The sequence below is a fragment of the Anoplopoma fimbria genome, chromosome 17 (assembly GCF_027596085.1).
Source record: "Anoplopoma fimbria isolate UVic2021 breed Golden Eagle Sablefish chromosome 17, Afim_UVic_2022, whole genome shotgun sequence".
Classification (NCBI taxonomy): Eukaryota; Metazoa; Chordata; class Actinopteri; order Perciformes; family Anoplopomatidae; genus Anoplopoma; species Anoplopoma fimbria.
The window spans coordinates 14,986,497-15,009,684 of NC_072465.1; the positions used below are offsets into that span (position 1 = coordinate 14,986,497).

At 37.1% G+C, this 23,188-nt stretch overlaps 1 protein-coding gene across 1 annotated transcript; it reads right to left on the bottom strand.

Moving 5' to 3' along the window:
* Positions 1–662: 662 nt before the first annotated feature.
* On the bottom strand, positions 663–23,155 carry rad18 (RAD18 E3 ubiquitin protein ligase). Its single transcript, XM_054616678.1, has 13 exons — positions 23,004–23,155; positions 21,984–22,062; positions 21,365–21,426; positions 21,108–21,178; positions 17,472–17,902; positions 16,144–16,243; positions 14,577–14,764; positions 14,082–14,152; positions 13,175–13,235; positions 9,120–9,251; positions 8,363–8,489; positions 5,547–5,591; positions 663–1,279 (listed from the first exon to the last, which is right to left on the bottom strand). Exons 1-13 carry the CDS (start codon positions 23,052–23,054, stop codon positions 1,180–1,182), a joined length of 1,518 nt encoding a protein of 505 aa, XP_054472653.1. The 5' UTR covers positions 23,055–23,155; the 3' UTR covers positions 663–1,179.
* Positions 23,156–23,188: the final 33 nt, after the last annotated feature.

Here is a 23,188-nt window from a genome sequence, read left to right on the forward strand (position 1 = left end):
TGTCAGTTTGTCCCTGCTTTGTCCGAGGGGAGAGACGACTGAGTCAGAAGCACCACGTTTTGGACTGAAGGCTCCAGGCGAGCTCTGTTTTCTATCAAGGTCAGCTTCCAAATGTGCTCCTGCTCACTCTCCCATACACATATACATAAACAACCGCCTCTTCTCCTTAAGTGTTTATACTCTGGCAGTTTTGACCTTGGGTTTCACAAGCATTGGATTTCCGTAATTGAACTGACCTCGGTTACTTTTCTTTCAAAGAAAACAAATCAGTTTGAATGCTACATATTTGCTGCATGCTTAGAAATTGCAAATGACAGAGGAAAGACATGTGACTGAGTTCCTAATCTGAGTTGGACAAAATATCTGTGGGGAAATTTGAAGATGCAGGTCATAGGTTAGCAATCGGACAGACATCCAGTTGTGAAAAAAAAAAGGGAATTTTTGGGGATCATGTATACTGCTAATAATTCAATAGATGTTCCACCACAAACACATAGACCAAATGTTTAGCTTTGCACAAAGTGCCAAAATCTATTTTTTGATGACATCAGAAGCTAATATTTGAAGATAAGTCAATTATGTAAGCCAAAAAAGTGTTCAAATGCAAATCTACCCAATGTCGTTACAGGTTTATTTCAGTTTAAACAGAATATTACATTTGACCACATAACATGTTATAAAGAAGAAAAAAATTTAGATTAAGAAAATAATAAAATACTATATAATGTGGATAAACATTACAATAGAATACTATATATTGACTGGAACACTGGTTACAAGTAAAAATACTGTAAATGTCTGCTTATGTCTATAAACACAAAGTAAAAATGCATACATTTTAAACCTAGAAACTACATTTTTACGAAACTTAATAGTGTTTGAATAGATTCAAGTATTGATTTTATAGCCTTCATACTCATCATGTATCCTGATGACATTTTGGGGGCCATAGCTCATCATGGATGACAAGAACAAAAAGTATGTAAAAATACTAAATGTATTTGTACGATGACATGCTGAAGAGTCCAACTTCAGAAAATCAAAAAAATGAAATGCTTGACAGGAATGTGCATAAAGATCACTTCTTGTTATGCTTGAAATTGAGCAATCAGTTTATTGTTATTTATCTGCTAGGTGAGAGATGTTTTTCCTTTCTCCCTCCCTTTCCTCCATCAATCCTTACGTCTTGCGCCGTCGCTTCCCACTGACGAGTGATGAAGCTGCTTCGTCTCCTCTCATTCTTGATGTCCGCTTTTGGACTAAGGTCCTCTCTGTATCTCTATGAAAGAACATTTTCACAGATAACCTTTTAGTCTTTTGTGAATGCAGGATAATAGAAATGTGCAAATATAATGTTAAGATGCTGTTAACTGCTGCTATACGTTTGCTATACACTAGCTGCTTGGTATCTACACAAAATCAATCAAACCAAAAAAGATTCCAGCAAGAAATGACTTTCCGACCACTATGTTCATTTATGGAATATGCATCAGGCTGTGGGCCCCAGAGCCACAAAGACCACACTTGTTTTTTTTAATCTACAATAGCCTTCTCAAAATTGCTTTCTTCCCTCCTGCCATCATTAAACAGACCTGGCTGTATATCTTGAGAAAGACATTTGAGACGGTGGGGAAAAGCTTACAATTTAATCACATCTAGGATTTAGTTATTTTCTGGTCAGACATCTGCCTACATGGTTACTAAAACCATTACCATTTTGCTGGATCAAGTCTCCCAAGGCTTCCAAAATAGTCATCAAGTATGTGGTAAATGAGAAGATAAAATGAATACCTGTTCTCCAGCCATTCGTCTAATTAATTTGCAGTTTATACAGTCAATTAACACCACAAGCCCCTTTTACTTTGAGATACAAAAAAATTCTTCAGACTGCAATCAAGTGACTGGAATGGAGGCAGGTACATAGCCTGGATGCATTCATGCCTGATTCATGCCTGACAACCCTCCAGCAAATGCATTACAATTGACTAAGTGGTAGCTCACACCAGTAAAAATCACTTAGATAAAACATTGTGTGTCTAATTAAAAACGAAAACTCAACACAAAGCTCTTAGGACCAGTCCACCCAGAACAGTGACAAACCCTTTTTCATTTGGGTACTTATTCTCCTTTGTAGAGTGTAAAGTCAATTGTTAGGTCTAATTAGATAAACTTAAGATGGGCAGACAGAGTTTATCCATGCTCAATATGAGGCAGAATTTTTTTTTTGTTATTGGTTTATTTGGTAGGGACAATGCACATTAATAAAACATTTCTGTAAATGCGCCAGAGTTAGCCAAGAGGCTATTTTTCATCTGTAGTTCCTAGACAGATGTTACAAAGTCACACTAAAAACAGAATATAAGTTATATATATAAATTATGTTAAATAGAACATGGACTAAAAACTAGATTATCTTGGTATTGTTACTTGGAGTTGATCATATGCACACACATACATATCCACTGTCCTGGACCATGCATGGTAAATGTACTTAATTGTGGGAAAACTTTTTTTAAATTTTATTATTTTTTTAAAAAGGTGAGTGGTGTAGGGTTTAAAGCCTATTAAAAAATATTTACTACTATTACTACTATATGTGCTTACATTTTACCAGTGTAAATGGACGCACACTGGTGTTGTAGTCATAGAACAAGATGGCCACACAATTGGTGATACAAAACTATAATAACATATCGGAATAGGATTCAAATTGTAACCTTGCCAGTTTTCCAGGTAGAAACACTTTAATACATAATCATTTAGAAAGCGTGCTAACTGATGGGGAAGTTACATAACTAGCTCAGTTAGTCAGTGACAGACTTCAGCCTTTATAGGACCGGCTCCTGCTTTGCTGTGTTCCAGCCAAACAAGACCACTTTGTTTCTTCCTTCAAAGGTCACTAAGACACAACATGTAAAGTACAAATGTACTGCCACAATATTTAAACAAGCTCATTTCAGTTTATGCTTGTGCCTCAATTTAAATTACTGCCCAGGTATAAGTAAGTCTTTGGGGTTTGTTTGGATTAAAGTCTCATGTAGGTTTAGTATGAGAGATAGTACAGTATGGTGGGCTTTTGGGAAAACATTTATTTATTCTGCCCTTGAAACAAACAATATAATAGTAGTAGTGGTAGTACATACACGCTTTAGTATATGCACTACTACAGCTCCACAAACAGCTATTTTCACGTTTAGCATCTTTAAGTAAACAAAGTTTTCTTTTACATTAAAACTACAGGTGAAAGATGGCCCATAAAGTATTTTATTCATTTTTCTGAGACCATCTTATCTGTGCTTTTCATTCAGAAAATACACTATAACAATTCTCAGTTTTTTATTAAAAAAGAGGAAGGAACACAGAGGAACACATCTGGACTGAGTGCTTTATGCCCGTAGATAAGATATTTTCCCATTATGGATTACCTACTGCCAAATCAATATTTCTTGCTACTGTGTGAGTTTCGGTGGGCTCCACAGCTCAGCATGTAGTGTTGGTGGACACTGAGATCTCCTCCATAAGGAGTGTTCAGATAACATAAACCCACAGTATCTTCCATATGGAATCACTTAAAACTTCACATGAAGGGCTCTCTTCAGCTGATTATTCTACAGATGTATATCACCCTCCAGCCAGTGACAAGGTCCTCTGCCTCTTTATCTTGACTGGAAAAACAAAATTCCAGCACTGGAATTTGGGTCAGAAGTCCACATGTGGGGAGGATGAGGAGATAACAAAGTATAGTGGATTACTTATAAGCAGACAATTTATATCTGTGGAAAGTGTGGATCAGGACTGAAACAATCAACAGCTACATTGTCATCATTGGCCGAGTCTGAGAAAAGGCTGGTGGACGTAGATAAAGCCTTACCTTATTGAAAAAAAATTATATTCACACTTGTTACAAGCACAGATTTGGCTTCTGAGCATTGAGTTGAGGAGTTATTCCAAGGCCCAACACTTCTTGGGTGCTATGAGTATAAACAGAAAAACTGCTGCATAGATGGATGACATTATAAATTATAAATGTTTAGAATACTGGAAGGTTGAGACTATGCTTCACGGTAATTTAGGAATAGAAGAGAGCAGAGTCTTGGTTATCCGCAAGAAACAAGAGGTGAGATCTCACTCAGATGTTTGTGCTTCTGTTGTTTTGTCAGTGGTGTGCCAGCAAAGCTTTTTATATGTAAAATGTGTTTAAAAATGATTAATCCCCGAGTGTGAATTTATCATCACACGGCACATTGCAATGACAACATTGAATTTAAACTGTAATGTGCCAGAGAACAATGTGATATTTTAGGCATTCATTAGGCATTCATTAACGCATGAAAAAAGGAACATCGACTGCATTGTGTCATGTAATAAGATGAAAACTTTTACGTGCACAAGTCTATTTATATTTTTTTCTGCATTGTTCCGCATTGTAAAAAACTCACAGTGTCAACTGGTTGGGAATACTAAAACGCATTTAGATTCATTTACATCAGTTTGTTATTTGTACTTGTCCCACCAATGACAAGGGTTAGTTTGTGGCACCGGAAAGATTCACTGTCTTTGTGAACAGTTTGCAAGTAAATGAGCACCGGGTCAGTGCAGTCCTCTGGGGTGAAGAGATATGTTTTGTTGTCTTATGGCACTTTCAAAATAATTTGACAGAGATGACAGCAGTAAATGATCGAGAAAAAGAAAGAGGATAAACTGAATACAGAAGCAGTCTTCCAAATACTAAATCTCAATCTTCAGCCTACTTGTCACAGATATAATTGGTTTGAAATATGACCACCACTAACCCAGGAAAATGTGATCTGTTGCTGACATAACTTTGAAAAACGGTATATTTGGATAAATCATCTTTCCTGACATGTTAAGTTGTCTAAAACAATCACCAGTAGCTCAGGGACACTAACTTCTAAAAAAATGTCTACTATTTGCCAACAATTTGTTGACAAGAGTGCTATCTTGCTGCCTCTGATAACAAGAGAAGTTCCCAAACTCAAAAGCATCATATTAAATGTTCACAGAGGAGAGTAGGACAACCTGTTTAACCTTAAGCTTAGTGAGAAGCTCATGAAAGCAGGCAGTACTGCAGCTTAGCTGCTCTTCTTGTTTATTGTGGCTTGTGGGACACAATTAGGTGCCTGTCAACATACTAGTAGTCGGCTTGGTCAAAAGTAATGACAGGGAGGAATGTCAAGGCATTATTTCAACCAGATCCAGACTTTGGAACATCGAAAAAATACACAAAATACCCATTTAACTTTCATTTAATTATCCGACCTCTTATTTTTACCTGATATAAATGCAGACAGAACACACAGCTAGAACACAGAGGGAGACATTTTCCCATCTATGCTGGAGATACTTCTCCTCTCTAATAAAACATTGATTTCACAATTTTTAAAAGGCTATACTTTTTGCAATTCCACACATAATTTTCTGAATGTAAAACTAATGTAGATTTTCTTGCATTAATTGGTGGCACAGTAAAATCTAAAATCACAAAACCTTTCTTGATAGTAGAAAATGACAGCAGAATCACTTACTCAGGGTGACTGGCAGGCTCTGGACCAAAGATGTCAGAAATAGAACTGCAATGGAAAAAAGGGAGAGAATGGAAGAAAAGTAGGAAAATATTATTCTCAAAGTTTTATTGTTATAGGGTTTGCGGTTTCAATAAACATCATATTGCATTGGTTTGGTCCCAAGTAACAGCATCAATTTCAAATCTGCAATGGCGTTTGATCATTTTATCCAGACATTTCTCATGATACACTTATACATACACGCAACTGTTTGCTATGGGTGGACAGGTACTGAGTTGCCCAGTTCTTTCCTTATGCCTCAAATATACTCATACACACAACATGATGCTGTGCTGAAATGATTTGGCCTATTTACTGAAAAGCTGGTCTCATTTCTGTCAATCTTCTGACCGCCAAATAAAAAGTGTTCCACACTACAGGTAACAACATGACTTCTGTTGTTACTTCAACATGAAAAGGTTGATCTGCAGCTGCTGTTTTATTCTATACACAATCTCATATAGACCGTTCAGATTGTTAAAACTCTACTGGCAAAAACAAATACTTTTTGGCTGGAGTACTTCTGTTATAATAACCTCTGTATACCAAGGTTAATGGGCTAATGTTGCCTAGCAACCTTGCAATCAAATACATTTTTTCGATTTGTCAACTTTTTAACTGAATTTGCATACAAAAGTAACAGCCCATCTTCCTAGTGTTTGTACTATTACTGTTACAATACTAAGTGTCCAATGTCTTAAAATATTTAAGAAAAATTGGTCAGATGTGCTAAGTTGACTTAACTCATTGTGCAAATAAAACAAACAAAAAAAAAGATATCTTAAATAATAATATTTTTTTAAATATCAAAACACATGTCAACATAGGATAGAAATGCAAATAAAATGCATATATAACAGTTTCTGTGCTTTTCTGAGTGAATGATGAAAGGAAATGAAAGTAATTCTGCTTTTAAATGATGTGTAAAGCCACAATTTCCTCACACAACTTTACAAATGGTAACATGACAAGAATTTGACACCTGAAGAATGAGTAATGAATTGTTATGGGGACTGGAATAGACTGACTGCACTAGATAAAAACACCTAAACTCCAGCAAATAAAACATGGTGTTGCATCATACAAAACAATAGTAGAGAGTTAAAAGCAGATTGCCATACAAATTGCAAAATATGTTTATACAATAGAAAACAATAGCAACATCTTCTTCCTTGCATGGTATTTGTAATTAAATAAAATGCGTAACAGTGATGGTGCCAAGCCCGACAAATAATTTGTCAGAAATAAGATGGGCTGACTTGACTAATAAAGAAGATATGTGATGAAAAGCATCTAAAATGACCTTTGATCCACCATCTATCAAACTCAATTTGATATTTAATGTAGAGCATGCAGGTTGACATCCCCATGGTTTCAAAAGACATATTTGAAGTTTGACCCTGAGCCACCAGAGTTTGTTCTCATGAATTGCGGAACAGAGAATGTTTGGACAGAAGAGAGGACCTATCATGTTATGTTGCCTCGGGGCAATTGGTTGCCCCGTCGCTCAGAGGTCCCTGCGGCCGATCGACCTGGTCACAGCTTTTTTCTGTCCTGGCCCCACAGTGGTGGAATGAACTTCCCACTGACGTCAGAACAACAGAGTCACTGCCCATCTTTCAGCGCAGGCTGAAAACTCACCTCTTCAAGAAGTACTACCCTGAGCCTTCCTCGTAGCACTTCTTGCATTCGTATTAGTTTGTTGCACTTATTGTATTCGTATCAGTTCGTTGCACTTATTGTATTTGTATTAGTTTGTTGCACTTATTGTTTTCGTAGTAATTTGCTTCTGCACTATACTTTTGCTCTGGTTTATGCACTTATGACTTCTGGTGACTAGTAGTTCTCTTGAATACCTATGTTGAATACACTTATTGTAAGTCGCTTTGGATAAAAGCGTCTGCTAAATGACTGTAATGTAATGTAATGTAAATGTTACACAGCCAGTTATTTACTATCAGAAAAGTTCACACGAACAAGGACAGATTCAATCTTGGCTGTATGCCTCCGCAATGTAATGTTGCAGTTAACATCCATGTCTGTCCGAAATGTCACCACAGGCTTTGCATTCACGACCATGGTCTAAGGGACGAACAAGCCGAAAAAATAAAGCCTCCAGCCATGGGCGTTGCCGGTAAGGAGGAATAAACATTCACTCAAATGAAGTAATCAGAGCATTTCAAAATGCCATTAAAACTAAGATTATCTCTGAACATCCTTCTGCTATAAACTCAAACTTAACTTTAATAAGTCCTTATTCGATTGCTGGAACTTAATTTTAACTTACATTTGTTGTAACATTCAGTTGTCACAATAAAGACAGTTTCACCGCCACAGTTGCACTGTGCCTGATTATTAAACTGTTAGCATCTCAGATAATTTTTTATTTGGTCCATTACATTACATCAGGTTGCTAAAATGTGTCAAGCAAGCTCTGTAACGTAGCTAGCTCGAGCTCAAATAGCTGTAGTAACGTTAGCCAGCTAACAGCATAGCCAGCAAAGTTAACAATAGGAAAGTTAATCGCTAATCACAGTGTGAAGATGTGATGTTGGTTACCCAACGGTGTTTATTTGGTGCTTTTATAAACCAATAAAAACAATATTTTATCAACCTCACTGTGAAATTTGACTTGGATATATTGAAACTATAGAAAGGTAGTCAAAGATAAGGATCTCACTCATCTGTAGCCTGAAGAAGACCAAACTGTTACAAGAAGCTTCGAGGCTGTCACCTACGGTAAGTGAATCAGGATGTGTCCGTTATCTAGGGCTCACCTGCTGACGGACACGTCACTGTAGGTGGGGCTGGATGACAATTCAATTCTTCTCGTAGATGGCTCCTTGTCAGATTCTATGTCTTCCACCTTCATCACTGAGCAGCTTTTTGATTCTGTAACTTGATCTAGAGGAGGCACAGATATATAGTTTATCATTGTGTCAGACTGCCAGGGAGAATTAAACAGTAGAGAAACGACCTGTCAAAAGGGGTGTGCATGAAATGAAAAGCAGATTTAAGGCCTTGTCGGTACTCTCACATATCTGTAGTCTCTCACACAGTGGACTGTGTCATGCAATTCTTTGTGTCTTTTTTAATTTCTATAGAGCATACGAATTGGCAACATTTAAAAACATGAATTAATTAGTTTTAGTTAGGTCAAGACATACCCATTTAAAATCTCCAACAACTGTTTTTTGGCCAGTAGGGAAAAGTGGAAACAAGTGGCCATATATCCTTTTAAATTGAGTATAAAGTTCTGTTATAAATGACCAACACATGAAATAACCCATCCCAGCTGACATTCCTTCTCTGCACTTCCTTGGTAACATAACCAGTAGGGATGCACACAAACCCCATTAAGCTGCATCCTATTACTCATTTTGCATTTTTGGTAAGAATTAACAAATTGGCCATGAATTAAGCAATGCCATTACCATGGGGATCCGGTGACTTATATTAAAGGGTAATGGAAAAACATGTCCTTTGGCTAGAGTACATTGTGTTCCTTGAGAAAGGTAATGACTGCAGCAGTACCTTCAGAGTGTGTTTTCTGTACATCTTCTCCTTCAATAATGACTTCCTGTTTGATACAAGTCTGCCTGGTGGTTTCTAGGCGACACCGGACCTGTGCAATCAGGCGGGAAAAGTTACTGCTGTGCTGCTTCCCTGCAGGCAAAATAGGATATATAGTGGAATAGTTATTAATTAAGGACATCATTTTTAATTATGCAGCAGTCCACAGTCAATGATCTTAATGCAACACTACATCTTATCATTTATGGTCTGGGTTACAAAGTTAAATAAAAATGTTGAGTTGACAGACCACCTAGTCGTGGAGCAAAGAAAATAATATAAAGAAATAACCACAAACAAATAGGCTACTGTAGAAAATATTGTTTGGGAATTTACCATGTTTTAAAATGTATCTTGAATGCACTCATTTTTTCTCTGTGAGACAAAAATATCTTTAACACATCAGGCCGATAAGACTCATACTTTGACAAGTTCCAACCTTGAAAGGATGAATAGATTTGGGGAATACAAATTATTATTCACATGCTTCTGTTATTGCATAACACCATAGATGCCAGGTCCAAGACGTCTGTGGCAACAAAATCCTTTTACTACCTTGGTGTAGGAAAAACAATCATTGAACAAGTCAAACAACTCATTGAAAAGACATTATAACCGACTGTGAACGGACGCAGGCAAAAAGAAGAATTGAATCACTTTCTACAGAACAACTGCAAATCTGTGATGTTCTTATAAACAAAGAGAGGAGAACAGAGACGGAACTGAGAAAGTGAAAAAAAAGTTTTATTCCAAAACACTGCAATAAACACTAGTGTGATCTACACATGGAACAACTACTACCTCAGACTTGTCACTGATATCTTCAGGAGAAAGAGTCATTTATTCTCACCAAACAATTTGCCAATTAATTTGCAAAGCTTTACCTTGTGAGTGTGGCTGTTAATATCCGGCAATGTTAAAAATGCAATATTAAACCCTTGCATTTTGCAATGCCTGATGGAGTCTATTGTACAGCTGTGTGTACTAGTATTGCTGCATCCATTGTGTCAGTGAAATTAACCTGGTGCATGAAAAAATGCACAACTCTGTCTATTCCTTATGAGCCTGGAAACAAACAAACAAACTAAATCTACATATGTACCGATGTACCTATTTACATCGGTACGTATGTAGATTTTGTTTTGTTAATAGACAGAGTTGTGCATTTTTTCATGCCCCAGGTTAATTTCACTGACACAATGGATGCAGCAATACTAGTACACACAGCTGTACAATAGACTCCATCAGGCATTGCAAAATGCAAGGGTTTAATATTGCATTTTTAACATTGCCGGATAGTGCATAAATAACAAACTTCTCTGGAGCTGGCCTCAGAAAAGAGGATTTCAAGGATTTGACTTGCTGCTATTCTGGATTATGAGAATGTTTTCTAAATGACCAGATAGTGTATTATTGCTAAAAAGAATATGTCACATTGAAGGCTGCAAGCAGCGGTGGAATGGGTGTGTGCTCCTTTCATTTTCCTGTCTGCTCATTCACCATTCCCAATGCTGGCAGAGTGAGTCATCCACATCCTCTGATAAATCAAGAGGTTATCACAGCAGTGCAGCTATTTATAGAACCTACCTCCTGTGAGTCACAACCATTTTTCAACCAATTTAAAGTAGCGTTGCAGAGTTATTTCCAGCAAGCTTTTTATATCGTTCAACCATGACAACACCACTTTGGATAATGTTCTCTAATGCTGCTGCTTTAGCTTGACCTCTGCCCTTGAAGATTAAATCACAGACCTGATCTACAGTTGAATTATGTGCACTTGTATGTCTGTATGACTGAGTGATTATCTAAAGTATGAGCTCATAACGAATGGAATAACACAATTTTAGATGGACACTTTAATAGCCAAGTATCCCTACATATCCTAATAAAAAAAAAAGTATTCAGCCTTATATACATTCAGGCAAAGATCTCATTGATTTTTATATTTCCATTCAACTCCTCGCTGCTAAATTACTCACTGGAGACATAGTAACTTTGCTTGTTTCTGTTGCTGGTAATGTGTAGTGAAAGGTTTATATAGCAAGCTGGTTTTTGCTGGCTTCTAGACAGAATTAAGTAAGTTTGATATTACCGCTGGGCGACACATTGTATATGCAAAATGTAACGATTTCGTTGGAGACAAAAAAGTATGCAATCTTGTAAATATCTTGTAATATTACGTCTCTACCTCTCCACTCCTTAACTACGCAACAACTAAAATTTGAAGAACATTTTTTTTGTGCAGATTTAGATGTTTCGCTATTTTTTTCTGAGACATCTATTTCTGAGACGAGACCTCGAAAACCTTCCTAGATCAAGTTTGTGTCCTGCATTGTAGGGTTGCATTACAACATTTTCATCCTAAAATAATGGATTTTTGTTATTGTGGTTATATAAATGAAATTGATGGTGCTCTTAGATTGCTGCCAGGCCACCCTGTTAAATATAGGTGTGTGTCTCCCTTTGAGTGCGGCAAGGGCCAAAATATGCCAACTAATATGAATTGAAGCAGAACATTTGGTTAGATAAAAACATGTTTTTTTTAATTTTTTATTATTACATCCATCTTTTTTTTTTATAGATTTGGACTATTGGACTTTACCACCCTCTAGAGTTAATGGAAATGTTTGGATCCCACAAGTTGGAAATACTATTGATATTAGTGGAGCCTTATCTTTATCTGCAACTGTTAAGAAATGCTGGGTTTAACCAGAACAAAAAGACATGCAAAAAAAAAGAAGAAGAAAGAAGTTGTGCAGCATTTAAATGTTGATTTGGAACTCAAACGTCAAAGTTATGAGTGAAGCTACGAAGCTTTGAACTCCTCAGTACAGCTCCAGTATTGCTATTTGATAGTATGAGGTATTCTTACCGAAGATTAAAATGAGCAAACAGGATTACCGACAGCATTTCTAAGCAAATGTGGGGTACCCAACCTGAATTAAAGGCCGCCTCTGCTAAGGTAAAACTAAATGTATACACTTTTGTCTAATAAAACCTAAACCTTCAGATCAGTAGAACAAAGTAAGTATTTCAATGCTTAACACCTTTGTTAAGAAATCTCCTGAGGGAAACCCTGATAAAATCTAAGGTGCTGCCTTGAATTCTTGTCCTGGTCTCATGAGTGTGAGGGAAAGGAAAGGTTTATTTGTATAGCACCTTTGAAACAAAACACAGTTCCCAGAGCAATGCATGGGACATAAAATAAATCTAAAAAGGCAAAGAAAAGGAAAACAACTACCAGTAGGCAAAGGTAAAAAAGTTATAGTGCAGTTTCAAAGAAGTTGTAATAGGTAGATGGAGTGCAATAGATGATTCATTCTCAATGCAGGATTATTACAGTCCTGCGACAGCAACAGATACCGGTAATTGATCTAATTTTTTGCAGAGCACTCTATTTATTGAGGGCTGTCGGGATGTAATGAGAATTTCAACAAATATAACAAAAAATGTTTTTGAAGAAGATTACCAACCAACACCTCCAGCTTTGTTTTTTTAAGTGCTGTGAAATTTATGTTGTCAGTTAAAACGGAGTAACATCAGTTAAATTGTTTCTCATAAAATGTGTTTTCCTCTTATAAAAGAACCTTGGCTTTAAAATGTATGTTTCCTCAGACAATCAATATGTAATATTTGATATTAGTGAGTACCCTGGCTATGCATAGAGAAGAGAGAAATTATACATGATGCTGCAATTTCACTGACAGCCTTTTTTTTAATTTAATTTTTTTTACTCTAGATATATTGAATTTTGTTTGCACTTTTTTTTGCTTTTGTACACTTCGCAAAGGGGAAGTGATATTGGTTTTTTTAATAAGTGCGGCTAATTTACTTATCTTTTTGCAAAGCTAATGTACTACAAATGCAGTATTCTGACAAGCCTATTCCTCACATGCAGGCCCAGACAGTTAATGCATATTTTTACACAATTCATATAGGATAGATATTTAGCTGACAGCTTGGTGAGTCAGACCCCTAAGGTGTCAACAGATCCATAGTGAAAAAAAAACACTTACTGTAATTTGAATGTATCTCATCAATCTCCTTCTCAGACTGATTCTTTGCGAAAACCATGACCTTTGAATTGACAAAAACATACATTAGCATAAACCATCAATGGAAAAACACATGACAATATTTGTAAAGGAATTGCCCGATTGCTTTGTTTAAGTTCTCAAAGTTATGACATTTTCATTTGAACACTTCTAACCATAAACATATTTAATGCATTTTTCTACATGCAGTGCATGCAATGTATACCTCCCACCTTGTCAACAAAGGGAGGAACTCTCATCAAAAAAAATATTCTACAGTTCCACTAGTGAAAATAAACGACGAGATAAATTAATAATAATACAACTACTACTACTACTGTTGCTTTCGCTGGTTCAAATGGCAAACCACGCTGCCAGTCGGTCACATCAGCTAACCCTTAACATTTATTCCGATGTGAACTGATCGCTGGTTTGTGTGCTCTCTGCAGGACTGCTGTACTCAGCCAAAGATTGTTTATGAGGTAAGAGAAGCTTCACTCTGTAACACTAATGTACAACAGAGTTGACTTTGGTAATCCCAAGAACTCCAACGTGATAAGTCTTCCACCTAGACGATCGTGTGATGCCAATTTCACATTTTCTAGTTAAACTTTCATTATTATCATAGCAATGATTTAAAATGTATATGTATTATACAATGTATAATGTATTATAGGGTATCTGTACTATATAAAACTGCACCTAAACAGCAACCTTTTCCTAAAATACAGTGGATTCTTTAGAGTTGGCATTTCAAATCTGATGCCTGTAGTGCACCACAGGAGCATCAATTTATGTGCATGAAATAAGGCGCTACATTAATCACTTTCAGTGCGTTTGGGGCTATACAATTCAAGCCAACAATATATCCCATTAAGATGTTACACACAGGTCTGGCTTTCCCCTGCAGTTGATTCCTTATCTTCTCATTGGCCTCCAACTCTTTGGCAATATCTTCAGCTGTTGACAGAGGGAAAAAAGTTGTTATTTGTCTTGAGATCACAAATAAGGCTCGTTGTAATAATTGTGCTACTGAACAAAACGGGTTTTGACCCATTGGGTCGCTGATGTAAAAAAAAAAAAAAACGCATCCACCATTTAACAGCCGTAATCGTTGCACAGAATAGGCTGCTATGACGTACGCACACGCAACTGGGACACAGATGCAGCACACTCTCATGTGGACCCTGAGGGGCAGGCAGAGAGGGCTGGAGGGACAGTCCACCAGCCCAAAGATGCGACAGCCCATCATATACATTCAGTACTATACAATCTTTTCATATGGTTTCAGCAAACATTTTACACCTAAAATGTGTTTAGAAACAAGTCTAAGATTTTACTTTACAGTATCACCCTTATGGTGTAATGGATCAAATACCCTTACCTGATTTGGGGTTTAGTGAATCACACTGGGCATTGTATATTTGGACAAAGTCCTGGTGTCTTTTGATCAGCTGGTCTCGAGAACCCTGCATTGAGAGATGGCACTCCTTCAGCCTCCTCTTCAGCTCCTGCATTGAAAGCAGGTTGTACACTAGCTTTGTCATTGGACGCCTAGCGTTGCCAAGGGAGCTGCAACAGAGATTTTCAATGGTTTATTTCAGTAATCGCCTGATAAAACTTGGGGGGCATTTCTGTGCTCAGCTGTAATAAACTTCTAAAACTGTTCTACATGCGAGTCTGGAACATCATAAGCAGAGAAAAAATATATGATATGATGAATGATATACGGATGGGAGTTGCCATTTGTCAAAGAACACTCTCTAATGTACTATAGTCCTGTTAAATTCATACAAGGCCGTCAAATGTGTTATATTATATTATATACTTTGTCTTGAATGTAAGCCATTAAGTGTAAATTATTAAGGTTGGTAGCAAGACGAATCCCCTCCATGCAGGCCGACTACATAAGGCCAGAATATTTAAACCACTGCAATTTATCATTATGACGTCAGGGTCTACTTCAGATTGAGTATTTTGCTCAAAAAAGTATTTTGTTACAAAAATGACTAATCCTTAACACAAGATCATAATTGCAAGAGAGGATCCGTCTCTCAAGTTATGTCACAGACACATTCTTCGACAAGAAGAGTAGCCAGGTTGATGCCAATACTTCGATTACAGTAATAATTGCAATTGTATAGTTAACAGTCATTCTGCCATTTTAAGCAAAACAAAAGCGCATTTACACAATGTGAACTGTTTAGTATACAGGACTTCAAGTTTCAAAGTTAAAATAATACACAGGCACTTTGTGTGGAGACAATCGTCTCAGACAGTGGAGAGAACAGAGAATAGGAAAGGTCTGCATACAAAGTCAAATGATGGTGCAGCCTACAATGTAAATTGTAAAGCTTTTTAGTTAAATAAAATGTGTACATATCTATAATATGTTTCCTTGAAGCTACAGTTAACATTTTGGAATACACACATTTGTACAAAATATCAAGTTTCATTTCTATATAGCAGAGGAATATACATACTGAATGTCCAGGACATTTACAGCTCATACTAGCCTGCCTCTCACAAATACTAGAAGCAAGGAAAAAGTGCTGGCCTAGCTCCATCAACAATGAAAAAAATTGTTTGTCTTGCAATACAGTCCAAACAGTCACATAATCCATAGATTAACAAATTGTAAAAGTTTTTGGGTCATTTTCATAGATTTTATTCCAAAAATCTTAATCTGGCTACCCTGTATGTGGACAGCAGGCATTTCAGATGTTGCATGCAGTCAAAATGTTGTTCTAACAAAAAACTGCTCCTGAATCCTGCACTTGTCTTATCTTTTTAATTATATTTGAAAAACCCTGTCAGTTAAACTCATTCAATCAAGCAAAGCAACCGATACACTCTTTAATTTATATCCTGCTTCCATATAGAGCATTACGTGTTGAGCAAACAGCAGCAGAAAGCATTTATTTAAGTGATTAGTGAAGTTGTTATTTTACCTTCTCAAGCTTTCCTTCTTCTCTCCTCTGGTAAGACATGTGTCCAGATGCTTGTTGATAAACTGCTGTGGTACACTGACAGAACACACTGGGCACTCCACTGCAAAAAAACAAACAAGCACATGATATTATTTGCTGCTTAATGAAAATATTAAACCAGTTCGGGTCCCATGTCACATTACATTCCAGGGACAAACCATACTATTTCCCTCAGTGCACTTAATAGTAAACAGTTCAAATTAAACAAAGTAAACAAATTAAAAGCTGTTCCAAAACAAGATACTCATAATCTCAAAACAGCAACACTTACTGAACAACAGCAACAAGTAAAACCACCCTTTGCTTAAATATAATATGTTCACTGACTACAGTGAAAAGTATACTGTACATTTTTAGATTGTTTCATCTCGCATCAGATCATGCATTAAATTGGTTTTATCAGAATGTACCAACAGCTCATTTTTACAACACAAAAATGATTATTGCTCAGTGTAATGGATTGCGCATACAAAGCTAAATGATAGAATCAGCGAGTTGATTTTTAAACAGTTTAAAGTATCATTATGTATTCTTCAGGGTAGTGTTTCTGATAAGTTTGAGGACACAAGAGAGGGTCATAACCAGATTCCGTGCTTGGATTACAACACACACAGAGGAAGAGAGACTTCATTCTCTGCTCAGGACACCATTACTTCGCTATATCTTTACATAGCAAATTCATGTTTGCTTCTATATTAATGTTCTGAATTTGGAATTGATAATCTTTGAGACATAGGCTCATTACTCTTATTTTGAGCTGCCCAAAAAGTTTAACGTTGAGCTTCTTCATAGATGTATAGAAAGAGATTCACGTACAACATTTACAAAAGCTAACATGTGACAGATGAATGTGATCCAGCTATGTAATTGGGTAACAGTTGCCATAATTGTAATGTAATATAAACCCCTTTAAATGCTAACAAGGAAAACGCTACTGGTATGACTCCCATTGTCTGTAGTTGGGACACATTAAAATTACAGCTTTTACTTTCTGTGCCTGTAGATGGCATCATCAACAGGTCCACATCGGCAGTTCTTAACTGCTGTTACCCGATGAGGAGGAGCAGTCTCGCTAGAATACAACTCTGATCTGACAATGATCTAAGATAAGATAAGATAAGATAATCCTTTATTAGTCCCGCAGCGGGGAAATTTGCATCTGATTATGAAGCCTTGTGAACATAAATGAGTGAGCTTGCGAGTTTGTGAGCGAGGTCACGATCTAGTTCGATTTCGTGAGTCATACTGGGTGATTCAGCATTCTTAACCTACAGGTAGAAATGCTTCACCTTTGATTACAGGCTTAACGTCTTTTGATGGTGATGAGGAATGCGCCATCTCAACCCCGGTGCTGGTACTGTGTGAGACTCCGGCTTCCTGTTTGACTGACGTCAAACCCTGGATAGATGCCCCCTCCACATCCATCGGCTCTTCCTTCACAACCACTGGAAGCTGAGCAGTTGCTGAATGTAGGTCAGCGTCATTTGCATTGTGGGTGTGTGCAGTCTGTGTTTTCCTCTGCTGAGCACACTGAGCAACAGAACCATCTCGCTGGGATTCCTTTGTGGGAGATGTTTTAGGCCTCTTTTGGAAAAAGTGACTCAAAACAGAGCTGTTACACTTCTGGCCCCTCTCTCTGGGAGTTTTGCATTTGACAGCTGATGCTGGGGTCTTTGGCGATATCGGAGGAGATTCAAAATGTGCCTTTGACAACTGCTGTCTGGAAAAACAAGAAAGGCAAAGTGCATGTGAATGAAAATGTGTGTTGCATTTTCAAAAACAGAAAAATGCATACTTCGATAAAGTACATTTTATAGTGTAAAGGACTTGAAAAAACAAACATGCTGAGCCGATTAGAGAGAGCAGAGTCAATAAATACTGTAGAGTGAGCACTTTGACATTAAACTGCACCTGCTCTCGTTCTTTTTCTACGGAGCGAGAAAAAGTAGGCACTTTGGCTAAAGTCTTGGAAATGTGGAAAGCAAACAAATTTTGGCTGGGCCATTACTTGGCAATAAAGCAGAACCAATGAGGTGTGTAATGTTCCGCTCGCCATATCTAGAACTAATTTGTGCTTGCTGTGCCCATTAGACCAGGTACACACACATGCACACACACTTGCCAAAGCTGCTTTGCACAAATGTCATATGGGAACACCTCCTCTTTCTCCCTGCAAAGATCTGGAAGAAATAGGCTCCATTCATTTGTAACACTGCTTACAGCCAGGTATAACTCTTACTGGTCACTCGTACTGTAGCAATTTTTTGGGGAATGTATTTAGAGAAGACAGGCAGGAAAAACTAAAAGTGTATGAAAAAGAACCTAAATCACCATGAGTTATGTAAAGCGAAAAGGTTCAGTTTTATATATTTTTGATGATAAATGCTGTTATTTAACTGAGCTGACCTGTTACTCAACACAAGTTGGTTAATACAAATGTACTATCATCACTTTACATTATAGCCATTAACTGTTTCTGCCTCATTTGAGCACACTGTTTTTTCCCATCACCTTAGTATGTCAAATGGTTCTAAATACGACTGTACCTCAGCAGTTTACAGGCTGTTGCCATAGAGACCTGCCAGAAGAGCTATTCAGACTATATTTTTAGCGATTCAGTATCATATATTAAATAATAACTATAAAATGGAATGTAAATATGCTGCATTTCAATGACAATAAATGTAATAAATGCAGTCAAAAGAAAAGAGCCATTGACTACACCTGTTCACAAGTATGAACCCAGTGGCCCATTACAAAGGAAATCTGCCAAGTTCAAGGAAACCGCATGTACTGTGAGGCCATTGTGCTTCTGGTGATTAAATACAATCTTCACTTCTACCTCATTAAATTAGTTCAATGAGTGAGGAGAGACTACGAGGTGTGGCACTGCAATAATCGTTGTGGCCGGCTATAGAAAAAGGCCTCTAGTTTAATTGCCCTGAATCAGTGTCATTGGCAAAAAAAGCCACCCAATGCAGTTTTCCACTAAGTTTCACAATGAGAAATGTGAGCGGTTCAATGAAAGAAGCTATCCAAAAACGCTTCTAAAGCAGAAAATAAAGCAACTACATTGACAGATGCAAGAGAACGCTACACATTCTTCCCTGTATGATTCTGTGCAAAAGATGTTGCACAGGCCCAAAGGCAAAATATGTGAGTATATTTATTTCAGAGCAAACAAACTACTTCCTAATTGCTTGAGACAGGTATATTGCTACATAGCAACAATGTTCTAAGACAAAGTCAAAGAATCCCATTTTTCAGACACTCAAAGCTACACAACAGGAAATTAAAACCCAGGGGAAAGAGCAGCTGCGTAAGCCACTCATTCATAAAGTGATGACAATCAGAAGGTCTACAGTTCGAAGACAGACCTTCCAGAGTTGATAACATTGAGATGATTGATGAAAAGGAAGAATCTACTGACTGATAACAGCACTCAGACATTATATAGAAATTAGCCTGTATTTGACTGAAGAAACAATTCTGTTGATTTTAGTTTGATTCTTTTTTTCCAGGGACAATGTCCACTGATGAACAGAAAATAAGCCGTTTAGACAAGCAGGCTTATTTTCAGCAAATTTACCTCAACAGATGCTATGAGGCACATTAAAAAACATGGATCACTCATAAAACTCCATCCATAGACGATACTTCCTTAAGGATATGTCTGTTCTGTTCTCCTTTTGTTTGATCTTTTCACTGAAAAAGAAGACTATCATAGATACAGAGTGAGGATTACAGGATGAGAAAGAGAGTATGTCCCTAGACCAGCAGGGATAAATTATCCCAGGGTAGGGGTGACCTTCTGTACCTTGATATTGCACATTCATCAACATTTATCAGTCTGCCTGAGACAAACCACTTAGTGCAAGCATGTGGCTAGTTGCAACCATGTGGTCAAGTTAAAGGAAATGTTTTCCTACACTGACATAAGTGTCAATGGAAGAAAAACTTAAAGCACCAAGGTATTTCCTTTAGACCGGCTTTGAACACCGCTCCCTATGCCTACATCCTGCTGTAATGAAAACAGATCAGCCCTAGAGCTACACAACACACGTAAGAGTGCAATACAAGGAGGACCTTCTATGACCTCAGCTGATGAAAACAAAATCCCCATTTGATTTACAGAAAATCCTTAAATCAGAAGTAGATTACTAGAAGGCAATTACAATCGTTTCCCTAATGCTGGTAAATTGCAATAAACTGAAATTTGTTCCCTTGTGGACATATTGTAATCCTGTCAATAACAATGGGATCTCTTTAAATCACCCCAGTAATAGTTTTTTCTCTTCATTTCTTAGAACCATGCTGATAAAAACTGGAGAAATGCTCAGGCGATGCACCTGTGTTCATGGTAAAGAGGTTTTACATGGATTATGGAGTAAGATTTATTTCCTGATCTGCGGTTCAATTATTCTGTCTCTGTGGGCGAAATAATTCCACTAAATGTAAGAACTATTGTTCGCTGTAGATGGCTGTATTAAAAAAAAAAAATTGCTTACATCTTTGTTCTCCATCTTAGCTGGTTTGCAGAAGGCCAGAAAAATACTGGGATTTCACAGTACTTAGATGATAATTAAGTGGCATTGCTTACTAAGGACCAACAAACGAGTAACTCACTGACTCCATCATCCTGTATCTGTTTGCTGAGTTGTCAATGCAAACAAATATGGTAAGGGCAGTATTCTTTTTTTAAATTACTGCCTGCCCTGATAGCAGCACCCTGAACTCAAAACCAATACCGGTTTTGTTCAATGCAGTTGCCTGGATTTTTTTAGATTTTTTTATAACCTTCACCCTGATAATACTGAAAACTACTACTGGTGATGCAGGTAAGGTCCATTTACATTCAAAGTTCTGACACGTTTCAGACATGAGACAGTTTACTGGTATCCATTTATAACAAGTTGTATGATTACCTTGCAGCTTGAAAGTTTACGACCAAGTCGTCCAATAAACGGTTGGTTCTTAAATCTTGTTCAGTTGCTTGCTGAAATAAAGAGGTGAGATATGAAGGATCCTGTCTCCTTTATCAAATTAATACAATTAATTACAGATGATGACCTGCAATTGTGAGAGATGATGACATGTAATTGTGTCATCTATATTGAGGCCATGACCCTGATGGAAATGACTTGGGGGCATGATTGTACATTCAAGTCAAGTTTAAACTTACTGTATTGCAAACTGGACACTGCAACTTAAAGCAAAAGAATTTTCTGATGCACAAGGAGCAAACTGTAAAATGAAATGCAAACAAAATGCATGTTATTGTGTAGTTCACAACGGTATTCAATCCACATTTGAGGATGGTTTAGTGTGGCTCCCTATTGGCTGCTCATTTAAGTACCTCCAGCCAAATGGTGCACTCAAATACATAGCAAACAAAATTCTAAAGCAAAAAAGCATGCTAAGTCTTTGGAATCAAATAAATGCAGACAGGGAATGATTCACCTAAAATAAACTTTCTTTATCTCACTCTTTTTATTACTGTACAGACAACAGCAGAATCCAGGGGGACAGAAAGTCAAGATGACTAAATTATTTTCTTGTTCATCATAAAAAACATTGTCAAAGAGTACATACAATATATAAGTAGCTAACACACAAAAACCGCTAAAATATTCCACTCATTTGATTTCAAAAGGACCAATTTTTCAAAAAGACCTCAGCAGCATTTTATTTGTTTTAACAAGTCGCTCCATGCTCTTGCCTTCTTATACTAAATGATTTGCTTCTAATTAAAATAACTAGCACCATAGCTATCTTAAAAAGGGGCTCTAGTTGTTACTTACAGTTGTGAGAGCATTTAGTCATCATTGAAATATTGAGAAAGTCGAAGCAAATGGGACACCGAAGCAGGGCTTCAACATTCTGCAGATGAGAAAAAAACACAATGAACACTAATAAAACAGCTCAACTATTAGCTATTTTACAATAACGAAAAATGATTGAAAAAACAAAACAAAACTGTCAATAATACATTTCACAACTATAGAAAAACATAGCAGGCTGGAAGAGTGACAATTTAAAAAATACAGACTGTCAATTAGTTTGCTGGTGAAACTAAACTAATAGAGTTATGTTTTTAAATCAAAGATTTTATTTACACAAGTTTCAAACACATCCACACCCCAGAGCATAACTTACAGGAAGTTGCATAAGTCAAATGTTCTCATAACTGGATAGTGTCACTTCAAAAGCATCTTTACCATTAGGTTGAACAACAGCCAACCCACATCTTTACTCAAGTGTTTCACATCATTTCACACTGAGTTCATGGCCATAATCCATATTGTACAGGCGAAATAGGTTAGTGATAACTTATATGAACTCATAAGACCCCTGGCTACGTATGTTTTGGCAGGGAAACGTTAGCACCAATGCGTTTCAAGTGGTTTCGTTTTACCGATAACGTAAGTTAAACGTTCAATGACGTTGGCGTAAGGTATTGTGAATGGACGGGGCTCCGTGCTGACAGTGGGCTTCTGATCGAGAGTATAGTGGTTACTAAGGTTACTTCATTAGTATGACGTCACGTTACGTCACGTTGAATCAGAAATGAGTTTGTTGCATTGTACGTTAGCTATACGGTTAGCTCAAGTGGCATTAGCATCTGTTTAGTAAGTGCATCAGTCAATTGTAGATACAAGAACAGGATGAATAAGTTGTTTGTATTCAACTGTATTTCTTTAAAATTGTAAGGAAGTTACCGTCAGTGGGCATCCTATGGGAGTAACGTAGCTGTGGGGTTTTAGCTCAGAGTTAATAGCCGCCATGTCAGCAAAACGTTTTACAATAAATACACAACTTACTTTCAGACATGCAAAGTCAGGTGGTAAATCCGCTTCAATCTGTAGAGCCATGTCTGGTAAACAAAAAAAACAGCTATTTGAGATAATCACAAAACTTTAGTGTCAGCGATCAGAAATCAAAGTCCCGCTCATGCTGAAACACGACGCCGCCTACGTCATTTGACGACTTCCGCTGAGGTCCAGAT